The sequence below is a fragment of the Hyperoodon ampullatus genome (genome assembly GCF_949752795.1).
Source record: "Hyperoodon ampullatus genome assembly, chromosome: 17".
Classification (NCBI taxonomy): domain Eukaryota; kingdom Metazoa; phylum Chordata; class Mammalia; order Artiodactyla; family Ziphiidae; genus Hyperoodon; species Hyperoodon ampullatus.
The window spans coordinates 62,574,362-62,591,797 of NC_136930.1; the positions used below are offsets into that span (position 1 = coordinate 62,574,362).

At 45.7% G+C, this 17,436-nt stretch overlaps 1 protein-coding gene across 2 annotated transcripts in view; it reads right to left on the bottom strand.

The window, feature by feature from the left end:
* FBXO32 (F-box protein 32) overlaps positions 1-16,767 on the bottom strand; it is a gene marked incomplete at its 5' end in the record, with an annotated part of 28,264 nt that extends 11,497 nt beyond the window's left edge. For both annotated transcript variants that reach the window (XM_079722592.1, XM_079722591.1), the window contains 4 exons: positions 8,524-8,616; positions 9,787-9,836; positions 10,694-10,806; positions 16,652-16,767. In XM_079722592.1, the coding sequence (XP_079578718.1) occupies positions 8,524-8,616; positions 9,787-9,836; positions 10,694-10,806; positions 16,652-16,767 (372 nt within the window). The remainder of the gene's footprint in view (positions 1-8,523; positions 8,617-9,786; positions 9,837-10,693; positions 10,807-16,651) is intronic.
* Positions 16,768-17,436: the final 669 nt, after the last annotated feature.

Sequence of the window (17,436 nt, forward strand, 5' to 3'; positions counted from 1 at the left end):
CAAACTGCCTGCCTCAGTTTCCCCATCTGTAAACCATACATAATAACAGTACCTACTTTAGAGTTGCTGTGAAGATTAAATGCATTCATAAAGCACTCAGAACAGTGCCTGACAGCAAGAATATACTCAATAAATTATTATCACTCATTTTTATCATAGTACAGAGACTATTGCTAGGTAGAAGTACTGCCAGGGAAGGCATAGTGAATAGTAGGGTAAAGTACAGCTGGTTTAGAGACCTTTAGAATCCCTGTATTTCAATTTTATGTATTGTCAACCAAATGCTTAAATGCTTTCAAATTTTCATATTCCTCTCTGTCATTTTTATTATGTTTCTGATATAGTAGCTCCCTGTCTGTTGATAAAAGTTAATGTTGATACATTCTGTGGCTTACATAGTTGCATCTACCATGAAGTCTTATTTTGCTAGCAATAATGGGTGTTTACTACATGCTACGCATTTTACATGTGTCATCTTGTTTAATCTTCAGAGGCAACCCACTGAAGTGGGTTCTCCACTAGTCAAAAGAGGATTTTGTGGCTCAGAGAAGTTAAGCAACTCACCTGAAGACATATAGCAGTAGCAAGTGGTGGAGCCAGAACTTGGACCCAGATATGTCTAACAGAGAACATGTATTTTGATAGTTTAAGGACTTCAGTTTGTTAAGGCCAATCAAATTTGCATCTACGTCGAAACTTTAAAAATAGTAGCAATACCATGCAGTGTTATGTTCTAGGAAGGAGTCTGGAAATCTTATATCAGTATTACACTGGGACCGGTAATCAGCTTTTCACATTAAGGGAGAAATAATACCCAGAAAGGGTTAATAACGCATTTAGGATGAGGCAATGGCTTTGGGTAAATCATTTAGGTCTACTTTCCACATCACAATAACTCTACAGACCCAGAACCAGTATTGTGTGGAACTAGTGGTAAAGAAGACAGAATTTATTAATTTTACTTCTGTGTCAAGAGAGCTGTGTGCCTAGGGGGAGTGGGGCTGTATCTAGCAATTTATTTACCGAGACGACTTAGCCAGTTGGATTCTTTGCCTCTAGCCACACGAGAAAAAGCAGAGGAAAACGGATTGTTTGAAAATGGCTGTTTGTTTTCTGCTGGGCAAATTTTAGCCCAGGTGCCAGTAATTTGTGGCTGTGTTTAAGGAGAGGCGGGGTGGGAGACTGGGCTAGGGGTTGGAGAAGAGGGTTCTCAGCTCCTCCTGACTTCCAGGCTATCATTACCGTGGGGGCCGCCTGGGGATCCAGCACGACCCGATCCACAGTGACTAGCTGTGCAGTAACAGGACCGGTTCTGGGCCACGGGAGGAAGGGCTGGTGGTTGCCGTGTGCTGAAACCACATCCTGCCCTTCAGCTTTGGCTCGTGCTAGTCTTAGACATACTGAGTAGAAGAAAAGTCTCGTTGCAAGCAATATCCTATAGTCAGTCTCGGAGGGATATCAACCTCAGCTTGAAGTGGTGCGTGGAAGATGAATGGGGAGAGGAGATTGCCCTCTTATCTCGCTTTGCCCGCAGGAAATGCACGTTTCGTGTCATCTCTTCCCTTCGGTTCATCGTAGCATTCAGACTTTTAAAAATAAATCAGCTAACGTCACTTCTCTGCTTGAAACCCTCAAATGGCTTCCCTTTGCCCTTAGAAAAAAAATCCGGACTCCTCACCATAACTGGCAAGGTCCTCCCTGACCTGGTCTCCGCCCCTCGTCCAGCTTCATTTTGCCCGGTGCTTCCCTAGCTCGCTCTGCTCTGTCCACACAGCCCGCCTTTGGTTCCCTGAGCAGGCTCGGCTCATTCCCACCTCCCAGCCTTGGTCCTGCCACGTCTTCACATGCCAGCTCCATCCCACCCCTCAGGTCTCAGTTCAAATGTCACCTGTTCAGAGCTCAGAGAGCCCTTTGCGGACCATCCTAGATCTTACTATGGTTTCAGTGTTCTTCACTGTTTCATTTATACCTGTCTGAAATGATCTTGTTTACTTGCTTGCTGACTTGTCTTTACTTGTCTAATTGGGATAGAAACCTCAAGACAGAAGGGGTTATCTTGTTTACCACTCTACCGCAACCTGGCACACGGGAGGCACTTAACAAATACATATATTTATATCTATATATATATGTAGATATATATATACACACACACACATATTTAAAGAGATTTAAAGGGACACTAAGCAACTGGGGCTTCAGAAGCATCAACAAAAACAGCAGCTACTCTCCCTGTTAGTTCAAGGTTACCCATGCAGCTGCTGCCCAAGCATACTCCATCTTGCACAGAATATTGTTAAGAATGTAACTTATCCCTAATTCTTCTATCTCCTATGACAGTGAGCTCTGTAGTTGAAGGTATATGTCTGATGAGAAAACAAGCCATAGGATTATCAAAGGTAGGAAAAAACTTCAAGAAGCCCCTGCCATTTCTCACATGCTCAGTACGCCAGCTGAGTGCCCATAGGAAAATTATGTCTTTTGCAATAAACCTTTGGTTACATCAGGCAGTGCTTCTGCCTGCATTGAGTGCCGCGTACTTCCAAGACCCTTATTTACTCAATGGATAACACAGATTAAAACCTGGAAAGTTTTGTCCTGACTTTGAGCCTGAACACTGACAGGTTGGAAGAGGGAACATTTCTGCTACATTAATAATCTCCAGGCATGTCAAGGTTGGGTAAATATTATTTGCAAGTGAAACATCCCTCTAACTGAGGGCCAAGTTTACACAAATTAATTGTATTCTTAGCCGAGAACAACTTGCCTCTCTGTCTTCCGTCCATCCCAGAAAATTCTGAACTTAGAATGATGCCCTATTCCCTGTCGCATTGATCTGAGCAGGTCTGTCTGCCTCAATGAGGCTGCTTAAATTGGGCTCCCTGTCTGCTGTAGCCTCCTTACCCCCACCCTACGCTTCTACAAGGTTGGATGTCACATTGTCCTTGGCCCCTGGCCCACCAGCACTCCCCTCCACTTCTGTTCTTTCCAGCTGCAGGTTTCTGCTCATGCCATTTGTCCCTGCAAAGCCTTCTACCTGCCTCTCCACCTGGCCAAATCCTGGCCATCCTTCAAGGAAGGAGAATCTCAGGTTCTACCTCTTCCAAGAAGCTGCCTCCAGTGCTGCTTCTTCCGTTCTCCTAGACAGGACCGAACCCATTTGCTACTGCAGTACCTTGTACCTTGTTTCCCAGAGTAGCCCAGAAACTCCTGACCAGCAGAGGCCAGGTCTTAGTTGATTCTCAAGTGACTGTGGCAACACTAGGTATATGGTATGGACTTAATATAGAAAACACCTGCTTAGGGATTTGAAAACACTCACCTGAAGCAATATTGATGTATGGGGACCTAGCAGAGGATGTTGTCACCTCCTTGCCTTTGGAAAGCCCTTCATTTAGAAGACTCGAGGGGCCTTCAGATCCTAGCTCACAGATACTTAAACCTCTGTCTCACCCTCAACCAGAGCAACTTAGAGCAATGTCACATGCTCTCAGGAACATCCCTCCTTGGATGGGAAAAAAGTCTGCTGAATTGGCAATTAAAACGCAGCTCGGGCTTCCCTGGTGGCGCAGTCGTTGAGAGTCCGCCTGCCGATGCAGGGGACACGGGTTCGTGCCCCAGTCGGGGAAGATCCCACATGCCGCGGAGCGGCTAGGCCCATGAGCCATGGCCGCTGAGCCTGCGCGTCTGGAGCCTGTGCTCCGCAACGGGAGAGGCCACAACAGTGAGAGGCCTGCATACCGCAAAAAACAAAAAACAAAAAAAAACTGCAGCTCACCTATCCAATTTAGCATATCCCCTGTATAATAAGCACCTGACTTAGCCTAGAAACTAGCCAGAGTTTTAGTATAAAATATATTTCTGGGCTCATGGTGAGATATATTTAAATTCTGAATCCTCAAGAAAAAAATTTATACAAAATGGGCACATTTTTGATCTTCTGGTCTCCGAAGTCAGATGGGAAAGAAAATCAGGTAGAAAAGTCATAAAATAATCAATCTCTATATTTTATTTCATCTTTAATTTCTATTTTCATATATTTTCTAGTTCCTGTAATTAGGACCCTAAAGATGACAATAGTTACAGCAACAACTGATGCTCACCATATACCAGGCACTGTCTAAAAGCATTTCATGTGTTTAAACTCAGTTTAATTCTATAGCAACACGATGGGGTAGGTACCATTATTAGCACCTTTTATAGGTATATGATTTACAAATGAATTTATGAATATACATAAATTGAGAATACATGCTTAAATTATTAATGTACTGTCAGGTGTCCATGGTCGAAAATACCACTATTCTGGTCGCTCAGCCTTCCTCCATTTTTTGGGGTACCCCCTACTTCTGCATGCACTCCCCCAATCCTGTGGTCATACCCTCAAGGTCTGTGAGTGTCCCCCACTTCTGTGGGCACCCAGAAATTGCAGGATCTGCTGCTTGCCTAAAGGCTTAGTGTGACTGAGAAGGCTCGGAATTCCAAGGGCTGCAGCATTTCTTTGGTAAAATCATTAGCAGCCTAATCAGCATTCATTTTAGGGACCTGCTCAGGGCCCTCACTGTTAATACCCCGCAGTGAATTCTCACAATTCCCAACCATTTCTGCCAATCACTTTCAAATGGGCTTGCACCCTGTTCTTTTGATTTTGTTGCCATTGGAATGGCTGGCCGCCTTCCCTCCACCGCAGCTTCTTTGTCTCAATGGAAAAAGATACCCACCAGTTTTAAGACCGAGGTGGCAGGGGCCGCCTTCCATCAGAGGAAGGCCGTGCAGCACCACATTAATCCAAGGTCACTGCAGCAGAGGGACCTGGTGAAGGGGCCAGGCTGCCCATACACATCACAACCCGCCAGGGGCTTGGCAACAGCACGCCCTTAATTTAAGGCATTGGGTTTGAATTTGAGTCATCGTGCCATATTTCAGCCTTTCAGTTGCCAAACCACCAGTCAACTTAAACTAAAACATGTTTTTGGAAAAGACTTTTAGGGGCGGTAGGAATGCAGTAACTTGCTGGAAACATTCAAATGGACTTAGGGTGGTAATGCAGAAAAAAATAAAAATGTGCACTACTGGTTTAGGTTGTGGATGTTCTTCTTTGCTGCAGAGGGACAGAGAGAGTGGGGTTGCAAACTTCTGTTTGTCCTTCCTGATCTGATGCACGCAGGGGTCACTTCATTCAGGTCAGGAAACCGCTATTCAAGGCTCTTCCTGGTCTGAAGACAGCATCTACAGTTACCAGTTACAGCATCTACAGTTACAGCATCTACACAGAGCTGGGAGGACCAGATCAAAGAGCCTTCTGGCATTAAAGCGTTAAAGCCCCCTCTTGCACCTGTGCCTCGGTGTGTCTTGTTTAAAAACTCATTATGCAAAATATAACATTTGGGCTCCCAAGTAGTTTCTGAGCTGGTTTACAAACTTGAAAACACACTGGGATCACCTGGTGGATAAATTTAAGCAGCAGTGCCTGGGCACCACCTTCAACTAATGAACTCGGGTGCTCTCGAGGTGGGCTTCCTTAGAGGAGCAAGCTTCACAGGTGATTCTAATGTGCAGATGTGATTCTGATGTGTTTACTGGAGACCCACTCTCTCCGCTGGCCTCTCTGTGCCCTGGGTGGGTTAGTCAGTACTTGCTTTCTTGCGGTTACGGTTCTAACCCCACCACTGGCCCAGCCCCTGGAATACTCGCTGGCTCCCCAGGGGACTTTCCAAAATGTGCTGGTCTTGAGGCATGGTGTAAACCCATTCTTTAAAAATGGCCTTTCATAAGTTACTGCTTTTAAAGATTTAAAATCATCTTTAAAACCCACTTAAAACTGTGTTTAAGCCATTGGAAGTGTGTAGAGAAGCAGGTAGAGGCAATGAGTGTAGCCTGAAGCCAATTAAAAAAAGGTACAAATGCTGTATAAAAACCTCTCCAATTTATATTCAAATTTTGATTCCAAAAATTCCACAAAATTTTCATGCTGATAAAACATCATAACGTTGAGATAGGAATGCTGGCTATGCCTTTTATTCCCTCTACATGTCTCTTTCATTAACATTGACAGCTAGCATGAACATGACACCTTTTTAAAAAATGTACTTTGTCTTTAAAGAGGTTAAACAGATTTTAAGGCTTCAAAGTTGGTTCGGTTTCTTACTGGGACTGAGGAATCATTGTAGTATTAAAAAACCATTAAGCTGAAGTAGTAAGATGAGGATAACATACTGGCGAGCTACTTTGCAAAGTTGGTTTAAGGATAAGAAGAATATTTGAGAAGTGTCTTAAGTTCCTTAGAAGAAAACCCTCAAAACGTGGTGCCTATCATTAAAATGTTTTAAGCTCTTTATAAAAATGACATTTCTCAAATTACAGAGGCCTCTTAACAGTGAAGGGGAAAAAAAGATTGTTCTTTCCAGAATGGAAATATTCCCCCCTCTTTCTGAACCTAATAACTGAAAGCATTCAGTAGTTTCTTTAACTTAAAGGTTAGGAGAATGTGCTCAGGATGTATTTTACAATCCGATACTGTCAGACACAAGTCCTCTATGCTGAGTTTTAATCAAGGGCAAAGGGCATGATTCCCCAAGTAATTTTTCTTTTTTTTAAGTAGAAAAACATTTTTATCAACCAAATTGAAAAGACTTTTCAGGGAGAATAAACAATAATTTTGATAAGTAGGTAATACTAAGTATTAGTAGCTGACTTTGAATAACATATTCTGGCCTGCAGAGTATTTCCATATATGTTACTGAGTTTCACAGATACCCTGTGACGTTAGGTTATTCTAAGCTCTCCTTACACCCGGGAACGTGAGTGTTGGAGAGGCTGAAACAGCGTGAAAGCCGTGGAGCTGGGATCTGACCTCAGGCCATTTTACTTTCAATCCTCTGCTTATATGGAACTCATTGTAGCAGCTAAGGAGTGTGGACTTTAGACTGCCCAGGTTTCAGATCCGGATTTCTTCCCTTCTGTAGCCTCGTGACCTTGGACAGGTCATTTTTACCTCACTGTACCTCTGTTTATGTAAACAGCGATGATAAAAGTACCTACACTTCACAGGGTTAATGGAAGGCTAAAAGGTGTTAGTGCACATAATTGCATGAAACAGATTTTCACTGTTTGAATCCTTGTTCCTTTGCTTTATTTCTTGTGAGAAGGAGAACAGGTAGGAAGGAGAACCGTCTTAAAACTGACCAAATGCTGACCAGTTTGGAATCAAGACATCAGATCTGGGTGTCTTCCTCTAACACCTAGAGGATGGAAACTATTCATAGTCTTAGCAACAAGTTTCCAGATCTTCCCGGGCTTGAGTCCAACCAGCCTGCACTGGGTTGCCGGCCACAGTGACCTCCCAGAAGCGGCAGAGTCTTGATGAAATGACATGAACATTTCATCAAGAAGGTCTCTTATTTTCATCCCTTTTGGACTGGAATAAGGGCTCAGCTGAAGACTAGACAGGTCTGGTCATGGGCTCAGCTCAGAGATTCTAACCTACAAGAGGCCTGGGTTTTTTATCAGGTCAGCTGGGACGGCCAGCCCTGCATCTGCCCAGATGACAGGTGAATGATCCAGGCCTCACGGGGGCTTGAATGTCATCGCTCTGGCTGAGCCTTTGCAATCATCTGACTCAATGACACGGCACCGAGAAGCACGACCCAGGAAAAAGAAAATAAAAACCCAACCAACTAACACCCCCAGCGGGTAAATTCCCTCCTACTTCTGATCCTAAAACCCAAACAGCTGCTACCCCCCCAGGTGGAACCACTGACAGAAACATACAAGGGAGCTTAGGGGGAAAAACAGCCACCAGCCAACTTAAAAAGAATCAGTGACTTGAAGGTCATGGTTAGACTTCCTTGCTTTACTACCTTCATCATTAATATTTTGCTAAAGCTCATTAAAAAATTATTTTTTTCCAACATAGGGTTTAAAATGGGAAGCAACTGAGCCAAACAGGTAGTTTCAAGCTTTAAGTGAACCTGGGACTGAATATTATTACTACATGGGGGTCGGGGAAGGGAGTCAGGAGGAAGAAGTTCTGGGGTGCTTTGAACTCATACAGCTTTGAGGCTTAAACCAAGAATGCCTTAGGGTCACCTAGAGTCAGCTAAAGCCGGGCAAGAAGGAAGTGAGAACAACCAGAGGTGCACAAAGTTTTTAAAACAAGCCAAGGTGCTTTACAACTTGCTTTCTGAATTCTCTGTTGCTGATCTTACTGCCACAGCCTGTGCTGCCTGCACTGTGGCTCACGTGAGGTATTACGGCGGCCCCTGTCTGAGGGGGCCAATCTCAGGGACATCCATATGGATGGATCCATCCTATGTGGATCTCAGTATCCATATAGGAACCTGAAGTACATTGGGGGAGGGGGGAGTTAAGGAATCCATTTTCTGCTTTCCTTAAAATCCCCAGGGTCCTAAAAAGTTGGGTTTTTGTTTGTTTGTTTTTTTGGTTGGTGCGGGGGGGAACTACTTCAAGACAACCCGAAAAGACAATTCATCTTGGGAGTCTGGATAATCTACAGAGACTTACCCGTACGACGTAGTTAAATCTTCTGGAATCCAGAATGGCAGTCGAGAAGTCCAGCCTGTTGAAGGCTTCCCCCAAAGTGCAATATCCATGGCGCTGAATGTGAAAACAGGGGGTGCAGAGGTCATTTTCCAGAAAAATCTGCCTGGACTCTGCTGACAAGCTTGGTGGCTATGTTAGGTAACCTATGGCCATCTGCTGCTTTCCTGTGCCGTGATCAGCCCTTTCTGGGGCCCTGGGCCCCTGGTGCCCTGCCCCACCATGAGCCACAAAGATGGGCAGTACAGCCGGCAGCTGCTTTAGTCAGTGACTAAAGTCGTGACGTGTACCATTTGGGCCCTTGTTCTCTGCACGCACTTGTACTTGCCTGTCAAGGAAGGGTTGGGAGCTGGGTATGTGATGTGTGTTGGTCACTGTAACATACTCCTGGGGGAAGAATTAGCCCCATGTGTGTCAACTCTGTCTGCCACATCTCTGGTGCTTTTCTCTCTGTGATCATCAGAAGCATTTTTAAGGCTTCATGAAGAAGCCAAAGAAGTTGTGGTCTTTTCTCTGTGAACACACAAGGCACTGGGTGTAGAGAGCCCTGACTCACAGTCCCAGCTCTGCTTCTAGTACCTGGGTGGTCTCGGGTGTATCCCTGGCCCTCTCAGGGCCTCAAGTCACAGAGCGAACTAGATGTTCTCCAAGGTCCCTGACAGCAATAGAAATTCTATCAATCTGTCATACTGCCTGTATCCTAGTTATCTGAGCAAATGCCTGTGCAGCGGGAAAATGTACATAAAAGGGTTTTACAAAGTGCCATGCAATTTAGATATTACTGTGTCTTTTTCTCTTCTGCATCTAGCTCGTGCAGCCTCACACTGGGTGGGCACGAAAACTTCTCCTGTATTTAGTGATTAACCCTTCCAGGGCTAAAATGAATTGAGTTGAAGTCTAAAAGAGATCTTAGAACAAAAGGGAGGCACTGTCCTGAGGGAAAGGCTAGAGCTTTATAATAGTGTGTTTGAGATGGGAATATTTATCTTTATAAAGCATTTCTACATACATCATCTCACTGAATGATTGGGGAGCCCACCTAGTGACTTTTGCATCTCTCTCTGTAGCCCCAAACTCTGATGGCTGGCTAGGTAGTGGGCTGCAGGCCTCCACCACCCACATCCAAGAAGACAGTCATGATGTGAAGTAGTTTCCCAGTCTCGCCCCTACCCTGTCAGGGGAGGCATAAAGCTAAGCATACTCCTTAATAAACAGATGGGTGCTCACCTCTTTAGTACTTCCTTTGTGAACATAGATCCATTTTTCTTGGTGGAAATCTACAAAGACAAAATAAAAACAACCCCAAACCCCACAGCTTTAAAATTTATAACACGCCCAAGATTTTAAACTTGTTTCGTTTTCATTTAATCCAAAGTGTAAAAAAGTTTTGACAAAAAAGTACAAAGACTCTACTGACAATCTAAGGGGAGGCAAATGCCTAACTTCTGCAGCGTATGAATACTGGAGTTGTAATTTACTTTGTCAGAAGCACTTCAAGTCTTTGATACTCAGATCGAGTATACCAGAGCTCCAAACTAAAGAAAAAAATCTAATACCCAAGTGCGAGTTTGTGTTAAATGCCAAGCTTACAAGTTAAACAAGGCCGTAAAAAGTAGAAATAAAACAGATAATATGAAGAAACCATGCAGTACAGATGGAATAAACTAAAGATCTGTAATTCCTGCTTATTAATAGAACTTTATACTCTCTGTTCATACTTACATCCAGCATCTAGAAACGTTACTAGTATTTATACAAGGGAAGAGGGAGAAACAAATCTATGTTCAAAGCCTCCAAACACAGTTCTAAACGAGAGCACCCACTGGAACCGGTTCAGCTGACCATACCACTGAATAATAACTAAATTAACTATGTCAAATATAAGTGACAAGCAGGGAAAAAACACCCCAACTAGCAACTGACTTATAAACACGACTGTAAAGAATACATTAATCTCACTCATAAAATGCACAACCAGGTTTCTGAGTGCAAAGATCCGGGTAACCTCTGTGAATGACACAGTCAACATGAAAGCGGATGCCAAACATATGAGGTGTGATTTGTTCCCCTGCCAAAACCCAATCATAATGATCTTCGAACAGCTTTCTTCTCAAGTTCACAACAAACGGCTTACATTGAGTTTTGGTTTTGCTATTCAGCATGTCCTTCTTTCTCTTCTTGGCTGCAACATCATAGTTCAGGCTGTTGAAAAGATTCTCCTTATTGTATACTTCCTTGCTGCAGTAACTAGGAATAACAGACAAGAGGGGATGAGCTGTAACAGCTATACTTTAACATGAGCTGTTTCTATAAATAGCTTACTGCGTTATAAAACACAAACATACATGCTCCTCAAACAAAACAATAAAATAATCACTCAAAAGAAGTCTGTACGGGCCCAGTCTTCCCTCTTCGGGGATGAAATAGTGTCACATCTCTGTGGAAGGCAGGGACGGGGGCTTCTGCTTCTTTTGAATTCCCAACAGTGTCTGCCATTGTATTTGACACACAGCCCTGCACTCTTTAGGAGCCACGCAGGGTACAACAACATTACTTTAAGCAAAAATGATGAATGGATGGGGAGGGAGGGAGGGAGAGGAATGGTTACTGGTATCACTATAATACACAATACTTTCATTTTGCAAAAATATCCACCCCAAGCTGCTTTTTAAAAAAACCGCTTTACGGAGATATAATTCACATACCATACAATTCACCTATTTAAAGTGTACCCAAGCTGCTTTTAACTAGCATGCTCCCCTTGTGTCTTTAAAACATTTACAAAAATCTGACTTACAGACTGCATTTCTAGGAGATGTTTAGTTTATAGTACTAGTTGTTTAGGTTTTATATAATTCCTTGACTAACACTAGGCATCATGCTGTGAGGTGAAGACCTTGAGTCCTAAATGAAACAAGCTGTATTTACAACTCATACATTTATAAGAGCTGAAAAGACAGAACTGGCCAATTCACAGGTCACTAAAGATGTGTAGGTTCAACTTGGGTCAGGGGCATATTTCCTTCAGTAAGCTGAGCTGAGCTGTCATTTGTGGGGCTGACTGAGTTCTATTCTATTATGCAATGGGATTTCAGAGTAAATCTCTGAAGAGCTTCCACAGAAGGAATGCAGGAGAAATACTGAGGTACAGTGAGAAGATACGTTCCCTGATCCCCCCAACCCCCGTGGGGTATGCATGCGCCAGGCAGGATTTATCATGCCAACCAGTAAAACATCAATTAGGGTTTGTTTCCCCTTACATCAGCCATATATTAGAGGCCTTTAATTTTCTGAGTTCTTCTGCTGAATTTAAAATATGATTTAATTTATATCTTTTTTGGACCTACATCTGTTGGATAAGATGAGGTACACCTGCACTTCTCCATTGTGTGGATATTATGTAAAAGAGAAAAGAGGGGTTGAAACAACTTCCATTATCCTGTTGCTACAATGGTCTCTCCAGTAGCACTTCAATAAGTACAATAAGTATCTTACTAACATGCTTACACGTGACATTACCAACAATATACTCAGTGTTTCTGGACCCATAGGGATAGGCTTGATAGATAATCAGTCATTTGTTAATCTTCCCTCAGAAGGCCATGCTTAATACCATTTACTGAGTTTCTTAATATCATTAGCCTTCTCCTTTTCATTGAGGGAAACAGGATATTTTTAGGTTTCAGAGCGATTACTGCGGAAATGCGCTGTCTTAGAGGCACTTTCTTACGTGAGCCCAGGGTGAATGTTTTGGGTCCAGCTTTGTGTCACACGCGAGTGTGTGTCTGTCTGCTTGCACAGCTGTAGAGGCACAAAACCACCGACCAGTCAGTTAGTTGACTTGCACCAAGGTCAGCAGGAAAAGAGGTGCAGGAGAAAGGGACAGCAGAACTCTGAGCCCTTAGAGCTGAGTTAAGAAATTTCAATCAATGCTGAGGAGAAGGGAGAAAGATGGAAAGTCACTTGATTGGTCCATGATGTACCAAAGCTGAGAACAGCTTTAGAAAACAAAGTTAGGCCATTTTGTGGAAAAATACCACACGAAGCCTTATTTTTAAAGGAAACTCGCACATGCACCATGAACAAAAGCCTACAGCCTGAGTTCCACATAGAGAGAACCATAAAATGAAGCTGCCTGATTCTCAATCACACATTTAAGGTTTAGCAGAACATTTTTGGAGCCTGGGCCATAGATTGTGACCATTCCTTAGCAATGTTAAATATTTATATTTCATCTTATTCTTTTCTAATTGAAAACATTCCTCAAAGGAATTTGAGCACTTGCTTTCCTCACAGAAACAACAATAACCTGCTTTAAGCCCAAGTGACTCATTTCCAAAGCTAGTTTAAGAAGAATTTGACATAATTGATGATGCTCTCCCACTGAAGAATGTAGAAAAGCTTTAACCAAAGAGAAACCCTGCACTTTCCACTTAGACAATAGGTTTTGGACTTCAGAGGTAGGGCCTGGAAGGAAGGGATATGGGGTTTGTTTGTGTTGCCTGCTTATATGTTTTCTTTTAAGCAATAATATATTTCAGTTAGAGGCTATTTTGAGAGTTCAGTTATGTCCATTTCAAGGAAATGCAAAGCCAATGGAAAATTACAACTGAAATTTTGCACAAGAAAAGCCACCACCATTTAGGAACCACAACATTTTTTTTTCAAATAAGCAAAACCATTTAAAGAGGCTGCTTTCTTCATTAAATTCAATAATAACCAGAAAGTTGCTATATTATAGTCAGTTCTTACTAATCTTGATTTTTATAGGCATAAACCTAGAATAAGAAAAAAGACCTTGTCCAGCCCTATACTGTCATCACACGCGTACGAAGATACCTAAAGACAACTTTAGAAAAAGTGAAAGATTTCAAAATAAGCCCATTTGGCAGCAGAGATAAAGGGAGGGGAGGAAAAAAAAAAAGCCCTATTTCTCATTTCATTTGTTATAACAGGCCATTTAAGAAAGCTGTGGCCTACCCCAAAGGGCTTAGTTGTAGATTAAGGCCAATGAGTTTCTATGCTAATTTGCTCCAATACATACCTAATTTGTCAAGCTCACATGGCTAGTAACCAGATTGTTCTGGCAAAACAAACAGCCTAGTGTATGTAGCTCTTAGAACAGTGCCTTGCACACAGTAAGCACTCATAAAATCTTAACTATTATTTTTATTTGCTTATTCACTAACTCATCCAGGGCACTGAAGTAAACTTCCTGCTTCCTGGTTCAGCCTTAGCTGTACTGGAAAGCAACATTGGAGTTTTCAACTGCAGGCTTGCAGAAGAGTGGCCCAGGCTCAGGGAGCTTAGATTACTCATCCTGGAGGTGGGCTGGGGCGGGGTTGGGGGTTGTTGGTGAGGAAGACTGCCCACGAGGTGGCTCAACCATCACTTCCTTGAGGCATGCTTGGATCGCTCCAATTCATGCCGAACTCTTTCCTCAAATGTAACACTTGGCATTCCTCTTCCATCTTACGTAGCTTCAACTTTTTCACAAGGGGCCCTGCTTGAAGCTCATCTGAAATCCTCCCATGATCTCAGTTCAGGGCACTGAGCTGTGATGGGGTTTTGTAACATTCTGCTGCTGGAGGTGGACAGGGCCCTGGACCACAGAGAGAATGGCCAGCAGAGTCCAGAGAAGGTGCGCTAGGCAGACAAACTGTGGTCAGCACAAAAACACTGTCCCCAGGCTGCAGTACACCAAGTGTACCCTCATCCCTCTCTCCTGGTCAGGCAGCTCACAGAATGGTAGGTGGAATCAGAGTAAGTGCATGAGACCCCTGCAGGCCTCTGTTTTACAACCCGCCCCTCCCCCCCTTTCAAAAGGGTCTGCCTTGTTTGCTTCTAACAGGGGAGGCATTCAACTTCACCTGAGTAGGCAGGCACTCAGCCCAAACCTGACATCACAGCGAAACATCACCAAGACTGAAAACAGTGGGGATATTCGAGACTACAAACCCAGGTCTCAGAAGGCCAACTGCTTTTAAGAAGTTGGCAGACTTCTCATGCTAAGTAGGGAAGGGATTGTTTACAATTGCTGGGGAAAAAAACACTCTGCAAACAAACAGCCAGCTGCTTTGCTAGGAGCTACCAAATGATTCCTAAATGACTCATCAAAGAGCCACAGGTGGTCACTAGATCGATCACCCTTTGTGATGATGCTGGTATGAAAATGGAGGCAAGAAAGGAGGTTGAAGAAGGAGAGAGGGGTGGGAAGCTACCTGACTCCAGCCTGGGTTAAACTTTTGCGGTAAGGTAAAACCTTCTCCAGGTCTCCCCTACTGTGGAGGGAGAGGCACCACTATTTACTTGGAAACAGGAGTGATACCCGCTATCTCCTGGAGCAGATGCAGTGTGAATGTTTATGCGAACCAGAGGCTCTGCACTTTGAACCTCTCCTGTTGAACCCAATGGCCTGTTTCCCACTGAGGAGCATCCTACACTTGTATCTGGGTGGGCCTCTGTGACACAGCTCAGCAGATCATGACTGCACCTCCCTAGAAAGAATCCAAACTGTTACACAAAAATAAAGCACTAAAATATTAGATCCTCATTTCTTAGGAATGAGGAGGAAGGAAGGAAGGAAGTTCCTACTCTACTAAAATAAAAAGAAGCTTTTAGTCTAGGGAGAATAATTTAGGCCTAATTGGTAACTAGAGTCCCTTAAAAGAGTCTAGTGACAGCAGTTGGTCTTTTTATTTTCCGGTAAATTATCTGGTTTTCCAAAAATAAGATTTCTTTATAGTGCTCCCCGAACTCCCCAGGGACTTCTTCCAAGTGTCTTTAACATAAAGGTCAATGTGCTCTTGTCTCTCCTGGCAGACCCACAAGATTAAACATTTTTTTCCCATTGGAAGACAAAAGGTGATGCTTTACAAATCACAAACAGGTGTGGGGCTCTGGAGGTCAGGACGTGGCAATAACGATTTTTCCTTGATAGTTTTCGTGAAATTGAGTGCCAGGGGCTCAGCCAAACAACCACTGGTAAATCTGAGTGGGAAGCTGGCCCAGGTACAGAACTCTCCACTGAAGTCAATTTAAGGGCTGGGGGTGTGGAGCAGTGGTTTTCAGCAAAGGCCCGGGATAAAGGCACCCAAGGGTAAGCGGTCTGCACTGATCCCCCCTGGGACAAATGGCAGCGATCCGGAAGCCATCTGTGGAGATCATGACTGAGGGACTCCAGACCACCTAACTCATTCGTCGCTGCTTCCCTGTGTTATTAACGAAGCGGAGCATCAGGCACGGTGGACCTCGGATTTTGCACCAGATGGACAGAGCTCAGGTGGAACCTGAGTCCAGAGGCTCACCCAAGCCAGGTGGGCTTTCTGCAGGTGGTAGGCATCACTTGAAATGGGGGCGCACTCACTATACAAAGAAAACTGACCGAAAGGGCCACCGAGGAAACAGGTGCAAAGACGCTGTCCTCCCAGAAGTAGAATAGAAGGCTTGTGGGATCTACACCCCGCCTCCCTTCCCTCCTCCGCAGCTCCGTCTCTCTGAGTCCTTACCATGGCTCCGCAAGTCCGCCCGCAAGCGCTGGTGCCCCAGGGACCATCTGGCCGTCCCTTCCTGGTTACTCATCCTCTCTGCCCACTCTGTGGTCGCGTGTGCGTGGGAAGAGCCTGGAGGTGCTCCGGACGGGACCCGTGTGCAATCCCGTCTCCAGGCTTGTGCTCGGAGCCCCGCCACCCCAGGGTGAAAGCTGTGCAGCCCACTCGCTGGCGCCCCGACCCGCAAACCGCGCTGACACCGGTGTCCTTTAAGGCAGGGGACCCCTGAAGTTGTGTGTTTAAGTTTTAGCGTTTGGGGACTAGATCCGCGTTTGTCGTCAGGTTCTCAGAGGGACACGGGGTTCTGTAAAGAGTCGTGCCCACTTGGAGACGCTGACCTTGAACCATAAGAGAAACCAAATACCCCGAATCCCGTGCTCTGGCGACCTCTGCAGAAACCCGGGCAATTCACTTCCATCCTTCTGGTCAGGGGCGCCCTCCTCACCCTGTTCCAGCCCGGCCTGCGTCCCAGTCACCCGACCCGCGCCCGGAGACCAGCCGGGTCAGTTCTGCGCAGCTGAAATTAGTGGCGATCCCCTCACCTGCTGAGGTCGCTCACGAAGCTGCCGCTCTTCTCATCCAGGAAGCGCTTCCAGCCATCGGCCGTCTTCACCCAGCTCTGCCCGGGGGACCGCCAGTCCTGCCCCAGGAATGGCATGGCACTGCCAACGGACGCGACGGATGGACGCGACGGACTGATGGATGGGACTGGCCCGGCGGCCTTGGGGACGCGCCGCCCTGGGCGGATGCTCGGGGTGCCGGGGCCGGTGAGGGAGCGGCTGCAGGGAGCCCGAGTGGAGGGCTGCGGGATCGGGGGTGCGGAGCGGGGTACCTGCGCTCGCGGGGGGCGCTGTGGAGGGTCGCCGGGCGCGCGGGGCTCCCTGGAGTGCTGCGCCGCTGTCCCGGCCGCCGTATTTATCCCGGGCCGCTGGCCGCGGCTCTTTGTTGCCGGAAGAGGCGCCTGCTCTTAGCCCGGCCCCCCCAGCCCGGAGGCCACGTGGCTTTGTTTATAGGCTCGGCTTGTTTTCCGAGGCGCCCTCGGCTCCTGCTCTTTTGGCTGTTGCACAACCGCTCGCTGGTGGAAACTTGAACCCGCGCCGCGGGGCTGGGGCTCCCACTGCCCCTTCGCCTCTGGCCCTTCTGCGCTCCCACCCCGCCCCCAGGGCGCAGCTTCTACAGCCGCGAGAGCGAGGCCGGGCACTCGGGAAACTGCGCCCCGTCCTCCTGCAGCTCCCGGCCTGGCGAGGTGCAGGGAGGGGGAGGCCCGAGTGGCGTCTGGATCGCTGCGGGGCGGGGGGTGGGAAGAAAGGACGGCGCCCTTCCCAAC